Source organism: Falco biarmicus, chromosome 15 (assembly GCF_023638135.1).
Source record: "Falco biarmicus isolate bFalBia1 chromosome 15, bFalBia1.pri, whole genome shotgun sequence".
NCBI lineage: Eukaryota > Metazoa > Chordata > Aves > Falconiformes > Falconidae > Falco > Falco biarmicus.
Window position 1 is genome coordinate 20,569,725 of NC_079302.1, and position 15,186 is coordinate 20,584,910.

Below are 15,186 nucleotides of genomic sequence, written 5' to 3' on the forward strand. Positions count from 1 at the left end.
ACCTGCTGCATTGAGAGAAATATGGGACTCTCAAACTGTGCAGAGATTTTAACCAGGTCACTAACCAGCGAGACATTGACTTCCATTTCATTTTTGTAGTTCCTACAGTGGACATTCAAAGTCTAAAACAGCATATGCAAAGCAATCTAGGGAAAAAACCCAAACACTGCTAAAACCACAATTAGAATTAGAAAGGATATTTGGACATGCCCCAACTGGGAAAAAAAAAAAGGGAGGGAAATGAAAGCTGAAATTAGTTCCCACCTGGAAAGCAATAAATCATAGGCAAAACTGCCTGTTTCTTCAGGACTGCAGCTGTAATTCTAGCCTAAACTACTGATAAACTCTGTCACAGAACAGTTCCCAAAAGGAAGAAATGTATCTCTCAGGCTTTGGAAAAAGGTCTAGATATAGTAAGTCTGGAAGGCAGAACCCAATTTAATGACTAGGTAACTGTAACCTTTGGCACAAGAGTCAGGAAAAATTACCCTGAACCCACTTTGCCACTGCAGCACAGCAATTGTACCTTAAAAGAGCACCGATACAAGCACCGGCAACCACCTGAGTGCTCTGTGGCACAGATCGTGAAACACGTAACGTCTGTTCCCAAGAATACAGCTTGAAGATGGTGCCGCTTAGTCTCTTGCTTCAAGCAGGGGAGGCAACAGACAGAAACAGTAACCACTAATTTACTACACCCAGTCTCACAGATGCTTTCACCACACAGGCAACATTTCCAGCTGGAAGATAAACTGAGAAATAAAGCAAAACAAACAGCATAGTCTATTCCAAGTCCGTGGGGGTGAACATATAGTAACATCTATGTTGCCAGATGACTTCAAATACCAGTAATAGGGAATTCTTCCTCTATCACATCTTCTTTCCCTTCCCTTCAGAAGGTGCTATGCCTAGGATTGGCACAGAGAGGATGGGGCATCCCTCTCAGACTATGAAGCATCAGATTTCAAAAGGAACCCATAGGAAATAGAGAATACTTCTTTGTTCAAGCGTGCATTTCAGAGAAAAAAAAAACTAATCCCTAAAAAGTCAGTAACAATGAAGGCCGCTGTCCTGATACAAGGCAGAAATGTTGTTAATGCCCTTGGAATTTAGCCATCCATCCACTCCCCTTCGCTTCCTTATTACTGTTTTAAGCACAGGCCACCCTCCTCCCCCCGCAATGACAAGCCTTGAATTCTGGGTCTCTGAAGACATGGAGGATTAATATACTGCAAAAGCTCTTTTTAGCTGCAGATAAAAGGCACCTAAGCCCAGTGCAGATTTAAAGAATAGCAGTTATTTTAAGCTTCTCCTACATAAAAACGTGTACGCAAAGAAGTCCCTACATTTCCACCCTAGCCTTTTTCAGCAAATTCAGGAGGCTTTCAATAAAGCTCATATGGTGACTGTAGTGCCTAAATTGTAGTCTTCACCTAGTTTACTTTTTTAACTAGTCCTGAATTAAATATGCATCTAAATAGCAAGCTTTAGAAAGCAATAGCTGCTTTCTAAGAACTAATCCACATGGTCTTTTTCAGGCAGCTGTGAGCTCACTTTACATTCATGCCAGCCTCCAAGAAACTGGGCAACTACTACTAAATGCATGGTGAATCCCAGCAAGATAACAGTTGTGAGCCAGCTTTTGGTCAGCTAAGACCACGAGCAGAGTTAAATTGCATCCACTTGTACATAAACCTAACAGTTCTTGTTAAGAGAACTTAACGTAACATAAACCTAACACAGAATATCAACTCTGTCCATGTTAGCAATAAAACTAAATTCTCATGTGACTAAAAAAAAAAAGTCATTATTTGAAAAGTAGAAATATTTCTTATCGATTTATTTAGTGGCTAAAGAGTAAAATCCACAGAGGATTTATCCAATAAAGGAAAACACCTTTTATTGAAAAAAATTGTTCTGATACGCACAAACAACATCACAAATTCATCACCCAAATACTACACCTGTTCCTTATTTACTTGATTACTCTCACTGCTTCTACAACTGTACAGTGATGGCCTAAAGTAACACTGAGAAGCCTTTGCCATTACTATTTTTGCACCACTTCTTCCTCAAAATTTTTCCTCATAGGATCTGAAACATAAATGATCCCTCCTAATTCACACTCACTTATTTTTCAAATTATAAGGCAAGCTGCCTGTAAACATCAATAGATCACTTACTTCAACATAATGCCCAAAGATCAGTGTCTGCTGAGCAGCTGGTGTTTCATCATCTGGCAAAGCAACTACTGTCATCATTGTCCTATCCGAATCGTACAGTGGGGTTTGTTGTGATGGTGGTTTTGGGTTTTGTTGGGTGGTTATTTTGTTGCTGGTGGTTGTTTTTTTTTTTTTCCTAAGCATCCCTTAGCTATGTAGCCAGTATATGACTGCAGTCAAATCAATAGTCCTGTTGCATTACAATACAACTAAAAAGCAGTTTGATGTGGATTACTTACTAAATCGAAGGGTACTAATATTAGCTCTTTTGAAGATTACAGTACACTACAGTATTATACAGAAAGGTGATGTGGAAAGTTACCCATCTCCAAGACTTACTATTAAAATTCTTCACAGGTTTTTCAAGATTGTTTAATGTAACATACACTAAATATGCAAGCTGGAGGGAATTTTCAGCAATAAAAGCAAGAAAGCAGGACTACAAGAAGAAATCAAGCTGCTGAACCACTAAACAAGAGGCTAGTGTTGATAATACTAAATCCAAATGCTGACCTGCAAATTTTTACATTATTTTTTATTAGAAGCATGTACTGATGTTGAGACCAGCTTGTTGAAGCCCATGATAAGCAGTCTATCTCTTAAGAGGCAGGTCTGGTATGAAAGGTGCTTTCACTTAAGTAGCAACATGTGCATACATGCAATATCCAGAGCCCATGAAGACTGAAGGAAGAAAACAGAAGAGAATAAAGCAAGAACTAAAACTTAAAACCTGTTCCTTTCACACAATGACATACAAAGACAAAAATCACCCTTCAATCTCAGCATCTCCGATCTGGTTCCCAGAATACCAACATCAATTAGTTACACAGAGATTAAAACCATGCCCAAACCACTGACAATTTTTGGGGGCTCACTTTATAAACGAGCAGAAGCATCGTGCAATAAATCCTTGGGCAGCAGCAGAAAACAAACAAACAAAAAATAACATGAGGAGAAAGGAAAGGGGAGGAAAAAAAAAAAGAAAAAAAGATTAGTTATTGCTCCAGAGACATAATATTGTCCCAATACATTAAGTCACCACCTCTTTTTTTCCCCTAAAGGAATGATTGAGTATAAACTAGCATTACCACATGCGGGATTCCAAGAACAATTCAAAATAATTCCTTGGCTCCTTTATAAGATACTGAACCCGATCTCATTTGGACAACATCTTCTAAAGAAATCAAAGAGGTGACCAATTTAATAACAGTAACTGATGATGACAGGAGGTTGCAACAGAAGAACATGGTTTTCACCTTGTGGCAAAATTTCTATTAATTTGAAACATTTAATTGTGCAATACAAACACTATTAACTGCTCTCTAAAGCAGAAACAAGGAAAAAGGCAAATTCGGCACCAGACCTGAAGTCCAGATTCACTACACTGAAGATTTAGTGGAAGACAAGAGCTAGCAGACATTGTTACTGACCTGTTCCATGCACAGACAGGTTCAGGTCACATTTTTCAATGGTGCACTTACACTTCTAGCTGAATTTCAATTTGGAAAATAGGCTTCCCCACTTAAGGTTTTATACACCCGCAATCCATCCACCAAAACCCCCAGTCAGTTGAAAAAAAGTAAAATACATCAATGGCTAAGCAACAGATGCATAGTTACTTCTCTTTGTCTGGAAATCGTGAAAGCCACGAGTAACTGAATTTGGTTTGAACTCTGGAAATATCTGTTGAAGAAAAAGCCCTAACGTACAACAACATTTAGTTTCTTTATGTTTGTCAGAATTCACACTTTCAAATTTTTCCACTGAAAACCCAAGTATGCGAAACTACTTTCAAACATAAATGTAACATTTGAAACGAAGCCACAATAGGTAGAGCACCGTATATTCCAAATACTCAAAACCTGGAATGTACACATTTAAGCATCTGTTCTCAGTCTACATTCATTTACATAGCGGACATCTTGCTCTATAAATTAAAGCCCATTGTCCTTTAAGAACCCTAAAGAAAAAGAAAAAATAAAACATACCACGCCTCACAGTTTTGCATTAACTGCTGCTATGCATTAAAAAGAATCCATCTGCCTCTTACCCTTCAGCAGTATCACCATTATCCAACTTAACAGAATTTTGAAGGACATACACTCAAAAATTGTCATCTTTTCACACATCACTAGAACAGTGGCTTGAGACCCACCAAGAGGATTTTTAAGTCAGGGCTTCTGAGTAGTACCAAAAGGGCAGATCCGGTATTTGTGTAAGTGCTGTTATCCACAGAACCAGCATATACCATATTCAGTTATCTTTCCCTTTAGCAAACATGTAACGACAAAACAAGATATAAATAAAGTATCTTCTGAGACGAAAGGCAGAAGACATGGCAAGACCCATTCCATGAATCCAAACTAGTGCTGCTGGAAAAAATCCATGTTTGTACATGATGCTTTTTTTTTTTTTTTTTTTTTTTTTTCATAATGTCCCTCTGGTAGACACCCACCTAGAGCACTGAATCAGTATATACTGACTGAAGTTACCTATAGCACATAGAATATTTGCTATCAGCCCAAAATGGTTTGTGGAACAGTTTTCCTTCAGGCTGCAACATAATGCTGTTTTAGTGAAAAATGTTCGTGCCTGTAACCAAAATAATTAGACACTGAAAAAGCATCTGACAAAGGCACCTGTCTCTCTCCTTTTGCAAGCAAGTCACCACACCTAGGTCAGCCTTTTGTACTAGAAATTTGCTCTCCGCAGACTTAAAACACTTAAGCCTTGAAGGTCAAAACACTGGCCCTACCTAAGGATCCCACCAAAAAGTGGCCAGGACCGAGAGCCCTCACCACCTTCGTCTGGCAGCCCCTTCACAGCCCCACTCACACCAGCGCTCTGTGCCTTCTCCCTTTCCAAACTCAAACCCTAACGCCTAGACACTTAAATCACTGCTTTCAAATCAGGACATGCTTATGATATAAGAAGGAAGGCAAATCGTATATTACACTTCGGTCTGCCCGTTAAATGTACAAAATTGAGCTTGCACACTTGTTCAGCAACCTCCAAAAGCACTCACTTGCTCAGTTTGATCCCCACTGATCATTACTCAGAGGTCCAAACACAGTATCAAGGAGAGGGACTGCATACTAACCTGGTACCCCTGGAAGAAACTGAGTATCTCCTTCATTCCTGTGTTATATGGCAAGCCCTGCATACGGACTAATGCTCCAGGCTGGGGCAGAATCGGAGTGTGGGTGGCAGTGGCAGCAGCAGCTACAGCTCCTGGAGGAGCTGCAATGTACCCCACCGTGGTGGGGGATACTGGAGGACTGAAAGAGAAGGAAGGGCAAAATGATTATGAAAACCAATAACTGGTTTTAGTACTCTGAATATGCAAAAGATGAAACGCAAAATTTAGATGAGAGAATAAGCCCGTAGAAAAACAAGCAGCCCTGATGTAGACTGCTTTACAGACTTTATTTCTCTTCAGCATCTGACAATTTATTTTCAGAGGAGGAAGGGAAAGGAAAACGACAACATTTGTAGTTGAAGACAAAGAATGGCACTTGTTATTTCACAGGGGAGGAGAAAAATAAGTAGCTACAGATGACTTGTTCTAAGATCATCAACGAAACCACGAAGCAGGGGGTGGGGGGTGGAATCACAGTATGGAAAAACAGGCAAGGGCCCAAATCTAGTACTTCTGAGGCACAAAACAGTGAGTAAAAAAAAGTAGCATCTCTGGTCAGGGCCTGTCACAATTCACCAGGTACTCAGGCCAGTGTGTCACAAGCCTAGGAACTGTCAATGAACAAGCTATTTCCTCACAGAGCCAAGTACCAGAGTTCAATGAGCCATGTTGATACCACGTGTGAGAAGGGAAAAGGCAGAGATCATGTGCTTTGCTTACACACGTAAAGTGCTCTTTGGTCTCGCTGATATATCAAACCTAGTACACACCTATGACGAGGTTTTCAGTATGGGAACAGTATCGCACACACAAGACCAAACTAAGGGATGAGGATAGAGGCATGTATTGACACAGCTTCTCGTTTGGCCAAGAAATAGAACCACCCTGATGACATTACCCCAATGCCAAACACACTTGTTAAATATTAGACTAACATTATCGCCAGATTCAAACAGAACCTATAGAAAAGCTGAACTTCATTACACGGCCACAGAGAATGGGTTAAAATGGCTACTGCCTCTGCTGGTGACCACCAGCTTCCCAGGATCATTTTTACACCAGAAGTAGAAATTTAAAAGCTGTTCACAGATGACCCCACAGTTGCCTGCTCCACCGAGATGAAACGTCAAGAGAAGCAGCTAAGTCTGGTGGTTACCTGGGGTAGTAAGCTGTGTAATTCATATAGAGCTGAGCAGCCTGAGCTGGGTAGTAGGTAACAGTTGGTGGAGCAGCTGCAGAGGCCTGGGGAGTTCTGGTGGCTGGCAAGAGGGCTTGAGGCTGGTAAAGCGCTGCTTCTGCTGGAATCACAGCTGCTGTTTGGAAAGCAGCGTAAGCTGGTGGAGAAAGACCTAAAACCAAACCAGAACACAGCAAAAAAACACCCAATCAGAATGCAGTTCTCTGCTATAGGAAAGGAATTATTCACCCCAGCATGATTAATACCATCTGGACACGGTTAAGGAACACTTGTACAAAGACTGCTCTCTAGCCTTTCCCCTGGAGACCCCTGCTTTATCACCATGAATGACAACCAGGGCATTCAAAACAAGCAATTCTTAAGAGTTCACGACTTCTAGAACTGAGCAGCCTTGCCCATATGCAAATAGAAAGTAGGGAACTTCAGAGTTATTCAAAGAAAGCATAAAGCCATGTGCATAGAGAAAGCAGCACACCAACACATCCTGTGTTCTTTCTAACAGAAGTTGTACTCTGTGGGACAAAAGCATGGAAATGTCGGCTACATGTGGGCATCCGCAACTGCTGACCATCCGTCTTAATGTATAAGCCCTCATGCAGCTTTAAAAAGTGTTTTTCGGATGTAGCAAATGGTAAAAAGAAAACCTCACTAGATCACTAGCATTTTGATGAACAAATATCTGGTTTGTATAGGAACATAAAGCTTGGCTTGGTGTGCAGTCGAACTGTTTTTAAATAATATTTGGCAGCTTTTTACTATTTAGAAAATATGCATCGGTATCTGCTTAGTGTTTTCATAGTAATACTGGTTAGAATGGTACGGTAAAGTTCCATTATAAGTCCACAATAAGGTTCACTGCAATCTTAAATAAAATAAAAATATAAAAATCCATCCAACTTCGCTTCTCTGTGGTCTATTAACATATCATTCCTATGGGTGTTTTCCTTCAAAAATAAGCCCAAAGAGTACCTTCTCAATGCTCTAAGGCAAGATAGCAAGAGCACTCATCGACAGCTAGGAATATAGAATTTGTCCCCCTTTTAAATCCCTCTAATTCCAAGTAGGTTTCGCTACAGGCAAGTCTACCGCAGAGCTCAGAAGAACAGTACACCCGTAAAAAGCAGTGTGCAACAATTTCACTGGCAAGGCCTTGCTGCCCTGTACTCACCACCGAAAATACAATAAAAATGCCTCTGATCAGTCCCATCATTGCCCAAAGGGAACAATTCCAATCTCAGCATGTATACAGATGGATGATTATTGATCATGGCAAAACCCAAGTCAAAAGGTGAAAGGCCACAAAGCTTCAGCACCTACCACATATCAGCCTTTAGCAGCAGAGAGCAGAAGAATTGGAGACTTACATGGTAACTTACATGGCGGTGGGGATAAGCCACTACGATTTAAAGTGCCACCCATTAAAACAAAGTTCATCTCCTCTCCCGAACACTGGAATACTTCCACATAACGGTCCTTCATCATTTTTTTGTGACATTTTTGAGCCACCATAAAGGCTTTGTCAGCAGATTTCATTTGGATAAAAGCATCACCTGATGGTCGTCCCTGGGGGGAGGGGAAATCATCATAATTCAATCTGTTACTAACATACCCAGAGCACAAGAAATGCAGGAAATACTAAGATCAAACGCCTACCGAAAGTCTGTATTGTTCTTCCTCATCTGGCACCTATGACTAATAACTCACCATTATTTTTAAGAGCAGAAAGGCAAGACTCACGTAACCGGTACCCAATTGACACACTGCTTCCATCTTTTGCAGAAAGAAACAGAGAATAATTTAATGGAAACAAAGGTTGGAGGCCTCTAATCCAAACGCTGTTCAAAGCAGGGCTAACTTTCAAGTTTTATCAGGTCACTCATAGCCTTCTCCACTTGAAATCTGAGCATCTCCAGGGGTTCCTGATTCCACAGCATCTCTGGACACCCAACTCAGGTGCTTAACTAATTTCTCATTGTGGTTTTGGTTTTTTTTCCCTTTTCACCCAATTGGAATTTTCCTTGATGCAGTTTATTAACACTGTATCTTATTCTTTTGCTGTGAAGCCCTAGGAAGAGTCTGGCTTTCCCTTCCCTGTAACTACTTTCAGATAATAGTACAACAGCATAAAGCTCTAGACGTGCTTTAGTAAAGTCCATAGCTACATTATAAATTGATTTCCAGGTCTGATTTTCTGCAACTGGAGAGATGTTTTTGTGTGTATTATACTGTGAAAGTATGTGCATATTTAATATGGAATATTAAAAAATTTCTTAACAAAAAGGCAAAGCAAATATAGTAGATATGTCTTTTTTTTCTTTAATACCTCAATATTTCTGTGGCTATTAGAGTTTATTTTTAACACAAGACAACAGGGAAAAGATATCTCTATGATTATGTCATTAACATATATCCAAAACACAACTTTAAACTATCAGCTTCCTTTAAAGTCTGAGAAGTCTTTAATCAAGTTAGAAGTTAGGAAAAACTGTATTTCCCACAAATACCACTCAAACAACACAGCTACCATCACACAGAAACCCTGAAGCTGACAGAGCAGCTAGGCCATCTAACATGAGACATTTCCATCTTTTGTATTTCCAGCACTCGGCTGAAATACACGGGACTATTTAAGACAGGCTAAAGCTATCATTAGAAGAACAAGTTTCATCCTCCCATCTTATTTATACAACTATAGAAAGAAAAGCAAGTGTGTATGTAAAAGGAGAAGAGAAATGAAGACAGACAAAACAGAGCACAGTATCTTCTCAAGGTGATGGAAGACCTAAAGCACAGCCAAGAACAGCCAAGCTACCCTGACTTCTACCCCTGTTCAGTACCTGGGAAGTTAGCCCTGCAAAACGCTGTTACCTGCTGATTAAGGACCATGTGAACTCCATGGGGCTTGATATCACCTGTGGCGTCCCCCATAAATTCCAGGATGTCATCGATGCCCGCAGTGTAAGGAAGGCCTCTGAGCCGTACACAGTCACGTATGCTGCCCGTGGCAATGGTGTATGGCGGGGGTATGACAGGAATGATGGGAGTTGGGAGAGTGGGAATAAGAGGTGTTGACATATATCGATTAAGTACCTGTTGGCAAAAAAACCCACATTGATAGAGATCTACACGTCATCTGGCTGGGCACAAATCAGTTCTCACAGTACTATTACACACATTTAAACAAATTCACTTCCAGAATTGGGGGAGGGGGGAAAACCCAAACACCCACCCACAACCTTCTTAAACCAAATTATTGTGGATAGTTTCCTGTTGGGCAATTGAAAGTTTCAAACTCCAAAGGGAAGAGGGGAAATGTAACAAATTTAATTTGCTAAAGCCTAGTAACAGATCCTTCTAATCTCATTAAAAAGACGTTAAGAGCAGATTACGGTTCATTTTAGAATATCCCAAAAGGGAACACTGGAAAACCCACCATTTGTGCTAATAAACCTGCATTGTCACATACGGTTCTTACTAAAATTCAGGTAAATTAAACCCAGTCATTTCAAAAGACCTGAAATAACTAAATAAATAAAAACACTAGCTCTAATTCCTTCATAAAACCTCGTTGTTTTAAGTGAGGGTGCTTGTTTTTTTTAACCCGACGGCTCATCTCTAAGTACAGGGGTTTGGGCAGGGGGCGGAGGGGCAAGGAAAAAAACATGTTTAAAAAAAAAAAAAAAAAAGACCTATAGGAGATCTTGATCTCAACATTCTATTTTCTCTTGACTCGTTCCCAAATGCCAAAGGGAACATAAGTTGCTGTTTGGGCCTACTGCTGAAAAACATATCTAGCAATGATTATCAGAAATAAACAGACACATTCCACTGAAAGAGGTACCAAAAAAAAGGTTATGAACTTTAGTTTTGTCAATAATGATGCAGCCTAGAGAGCCTGTCTCAACAGAAGCCTTTTTTTAAGAATCTGCTTGTGGCACATTTCAGGCCAGAAATCTTCTCCCTCCCTTGTGTATAGAATATTGCAATTACTTTGTACTAACACAAAGTAGAGGAGAGATGGCTTTACCTCTTCTTTACTCAAACAAGCAACCTGTAATAGCCTAAAAAATCATCTCTTGCTCAAGCAGCAAAAAAACCCCAGGGTGGTCACCCTGGACTGCCATCACAGAGGAAGAAGTAATGACATATTGGTAGAATATAAGTTTTATCCAGGTCTCCCTAACAAAAGTGAGGGCAAAGACTTGGTCACTGTGACAGAGTGGTTTTGATCCTTAGAGGATTTAGTCTCATTCTCTCGAGAGAGGGGTGGGTGGGTGTGAAACAAAGGAAAAACAATACCTCACCACACCATTTCACTTAGTTTTCATGATACACACCTCAGATCCTTGGCTGTTCTGATCTCTGTATACAGTACTAAGGGTAAACGGCAGGTCTACAGGTGTGGATATTCCTTCCCTTGCCCCATCCCTTCTGTGGAATAGGCTTCTCATGTGACATAGGTTGGTTGAAACAGTAACTGTATTAAGTTTTTGTAGCCAGAATCTCCTAACTGTTCCCTTTGGCATTATCAGTGTAGAAATAGTCTGTGTCATGCAGAAAAATGCAGCATGCGATGTTTCTCACAGGCTTGAGTTGCTGGTGCCAAAATAAAATGGTTTTACCAGATTAAGGTGGTGATGATAGAAACTGGTAAAGGACAGGGGGGAAGTGAATTATATTGTCTTATGAAAACAAGTATTTCACTTCCTTTCACCAAAAGGTCAGATACGTCCTGGTAATTCTCAGTTTCCAACGGAACAGCTGCAGGAAAAGTTGATTTAATGCGTCCAGATTTGGATTTCATATTAGAAATGCTGTACATGGAGATCAGAATTTAAAGACAATACTGCAGATTTTCAAGAATCATTACTACAATACTATCAATCTAGTATATTTTTGGGATTCTTTTTGTGATTTCAGTCAGCCTTTAAGAAGTAGAAGGAAATTATCCAAGGCTTTTTACTTTACAATCTGAGGGATGTTTAAAAAGCCACCAAAAAACTGTGGCAGGAAAAAAAAAACCAAAAAAAAAACCCCACAAAAGCAATGCTGCGCAATTTTCCATGCCAATCAGGAAGCACATACTGCCCTTTCTAGAACGTAGTATCTTCACTACAATAGATTTTCATGGTTGTCTACAACATATTTGCATGCAATTGTCAGAAGAAACGTTTTAACTGTTAAGTCTGGAGTCTCACATCCAATAGTTACAACCTGTTGGACTTCTGCTGCCGTGCTCCTGAAGAGTTCAATGTAACGTTTTCCAAGTATTTCTTTGTGCTTTTTAAGTGCATTCTGTGCATATTCTTCACAGGAAAATAACACAAATGCGTCTCCTGTGGGTCTGCCATCTGGGTACTTGACAAAAAGAAGTCCCTCTTTCCCTCCTGTGACTGGGCATTCTGGCCCCAGAAACCCTAAGACATCCTCCTGAGTAGCAGTGAATGGAAGGCCTCGCATCCGGATGATAACTTGATTCTCCTTAGATAAGAACTGGGCCACTTCATTGGAGGTGCCTAGTAGAAAGATAACAACACATGGTCATGCTGGTCAGTTGATTCCACAGGACACAGAAGCAGCAAAGCATTAAGCAGCAATACAGGAGGCAATTAGCCAACAACAAACCCACGGAAGACCCCGAGACATTACTAACTCCCAGCAATCTATTTTGAAGTGAAAATCCCTTACCCTGAAAGTGTTTCATATTTTAACGAATCTGGAACAAAGACGAGATCAATGTGAACTTATACAAAGCACACAGATGCTCCCACTGCAAAGACTCATCTTCCTCCCAAACAGCAAGACCTGTCTGTGAACATCAGTCCAAATGCTCACAGCTCAAATTCAACCATGTGAAACCAGAACTTGACAGGGTTAAGTATTCTTGGAAAGCAAAACAGGAAAAGCTACTTCATTAACCATTTGTGTCCTCAGTCAAGGAGGAAAAAAAAATACCACCCATACCAGAACTAGAACACCCCTATGAATTTAAGTAACCACACTGAACCCAGCATCACTTACCTCCTGCAATTTTTAAGAATTCTTCCCCAGTTGCTTTGTAAACCTTAAAGAGAAAAAGAAAAAACACACGTGAAAATTACAACATTCAACTCACGCACTCTTCCATATGTAAGACGTTTGTATTTTGAGCAAAACAGAACTGCAGTTTATTCTCATTTAAAACTGCAGTCTAAAATATTCAAGTTGCTCTGCAAATAATTTATTTTAAGTCACTACATTTTACCTCAATGTATCTGCTGCCCATGTGATGTTTATGTCTTTCCAGTGCAAGATCTCTCTGTTCAGAACTGACAAACCGAACTAATGCTTCCCCATTTCTTCTTCCTTGAGCGTTCAGACAAAGAGCCACACCACCTCTGGAAGGTGAAGCCAACAAAAATAAACTTAGTTTGAATCTTTAATACATTTAATAAACAATTCCATAAGAGTAGTAGATAAAGCAGACTTTAATACAGAGTTTACAGATTGTAAAAGAAAACTGCTACTATCCACAACTTAATTTCATTTTTAATGTAACACAACTATACTTCAGAATCCAGTTTAGTGACATCTTGGCTCTCATGCCGTTCACCACTTTCTCAACTTCCTTGCAGATGTAAATTTGCAAGCCCTTCCTAACACCTCAGAGATACAAACTTGAATTTCCGCATACCTCTAAAAAATAATTAAAAAAAAGTATTTCTTAGTGTTGAGAATCTGAAAATATATATTAAGTGACAGGTATGCTGAATTAAACTCACTTTCTCTCTATATACACACATTTCTATACAGGTGCTCACACATCAGTCATATGAAAATTTCTTCCAAACAGCACTTGGAGACCTGATTAGGAGGTAAAACAATACTGAAGAGTTGGCACAAAATGTAATCTTCTGTTATATTTTGGACTCTGCCTTGATTAATGCAGTAGGAGTTTCTCCCTTTAGGTACTAGCAATAAATGAATGTACATCTGGTTTCAATTGCCAAGTCTCTTTTCTTCTTCACACACTCCAAAACTCTTCCTTGCACACCCGAGGCTGGCAAACCTGTTCAGTTATGACCCCAGAGTGGGAAGGGGCCTGGGTGGGGGAAACCAGTAGAAGCAAGGACTCTAGTTCAGGGTGTGGCAGATGAGCATTAATAAATAAATTAATTAAATGAATTCACTATTAAAGATGAAGTGATAAAACAAGGCAAATTCTTATTGTCTTACTTGGCAATATTGAGTCCTTTGAAAAATCGAGCAATATCTTGGTCTGAAGACTGCCATGGCAAGCCTCTGGCACGTATTACTGTCTCGCTGTCCACTGTTTCAGATTTACTACTGCATAGAAAAAAAGGAAAAAAAAAAGAAAAAAAAGTCAAAGTAACTTTAATCTAGGTTTTCCATTATCTTACCAAATATCAGTTTGCAACTAATTTAACTTTTAAACCAGGACTATATTTGCTGTTGAGATTCTTCTAATCCCGTTACTCATTTCAATAAAGAAAGGAAAGATAATGGGGATAATCCTTTTAAATATACAACACCTAAGATGCACTATGTTGTCACCACATTGCAATTCCTTAAAAAAAAAAAAAAAAAAAAGGAAGACTGTCTCAAAGTGAAGTAATAAGGAACCAACTTAATTTTATTTGAAAATTCTAACAAGCCAACATAGAGGATTACAAAGGACTCCTAGATACGAATACGTATTACTTGGATGTTTCATTCTCCAGTTACTGCAACGTAGTTGAAAACAAAGAACCATGCTGTTCCTTCTCCCCCTAAGCCCGCTAGGCAATACAGTGCGTTAGCCCACTTTTCAGAAGCACCACCAGTTCAGCTGCATGTCGGGTGCACCAGCCATTACCCCTGTTGACTTAGGGAAAGTTCACAAATATTTCTTCACCACTGGGCAAGATAAGTCAGCCTCGCTGCCATGCAAAACAGAAGCTAGAGAACAAAGAGCGTTTAACTTCCACTGACTTTAAAGAGCCAGACTAAAGTACATTATTCAACATCCCAGCCGCAGCCTGTCCACACTAGACCACTGCTGCTGTTCTCAGGAACCGACCTACTGTCACAGGGACTGCGGGGAGGCAGTCACAACCTTTCCTTGCTGCAGACAAGACTCATCTTTTGTTGTAAACAGCAGCAACAAGGGCACTTACCAAGGACCTGTTTCGTACTTGTATTTCACAGTTTCAGGCTCAGTAAATACATGATCTACAAGAAAACAGGAAGTTTAAATATAACCAGGGTCAGAGATTAGTTAAGAATGACAGTACCACTGCCAATTCTTACAGAAAAGAAAGATTTCTGCGTTCTGTATGAATAGTTCACTTACCACAGCTTTCAGACAGCATGCTGAAAATGATAGCCACCATGGTTTTCACTTGCCACACACCAAAGTCCTCCTCTGTTTCATCTGTCCCCAAGCCTAGATCTAAACAGGCAGTCACAGAAAATAACAGACTTGCACAATCATTTGTAAACAAGTCATAAGGCTTTCCTGATATTAACACGGAACTGGTAATCAAATTTATTGGTCTTAGCAGGGACACATGACCATTAGACATTTGTTACTCTGCTCATAAACTGGTTAATATTCACTTTAACAGTCAACAGCCTAAAAACTATTG

The 15,186-nt window shown here is 39.9% G+C and overlaps 1 protein-coding gene across 5 annotated transcripts in view; it reads right to left on the bottom strand.

The window, feature by feature from the left end:
* ESRP2 (epithelial splicing regulatory protein 2) overlaps nucleotides 1-15,186 on the bottom strand; it is a 59,829-nt gene that overhangs the window by 8,202 nt on the left and 36,441 nt on the right. For 3 of the 5 annotated variants that reach the window (XM_056360765.1, XM_056360768.1, XM_056360764.1), the window contains 10 exons: nucleotides 14,892-14,990; nucleotides 14,716-14,770; nucleotides 13,775-13,885; nucleotides 12,804-12,936; nucleotides 12,581-12,623; nucleotides 11,774-12,075; nucleotides 9,428-9,649; nucleotides 7,924-8,122; nucleotides 6,518-6,710; nucleotides 5,323-5,500 (listed from right to left, as the gene is read on the bottom strand). In XM_056360765.1, coding sequence (XP_056216740.1) covers nucleotides 5,323-5,500; nucleotides 6,518-6,710; nucleotides 7,924-8,122; nucleotides 9,428-9,649; nucleotides 11,774-12,075; nucleotides 12,581-12,623; nucleotides 12,804-12,936; nucleotides 13,775-13,885; nucleotides 14,716-14,770; nucleotides 14,892-14,990 — 1,535 coding nt within the window. The other 2 variants (XM_056360766.1, XM_056360767.1) reach the window with 2 other exon arrangements.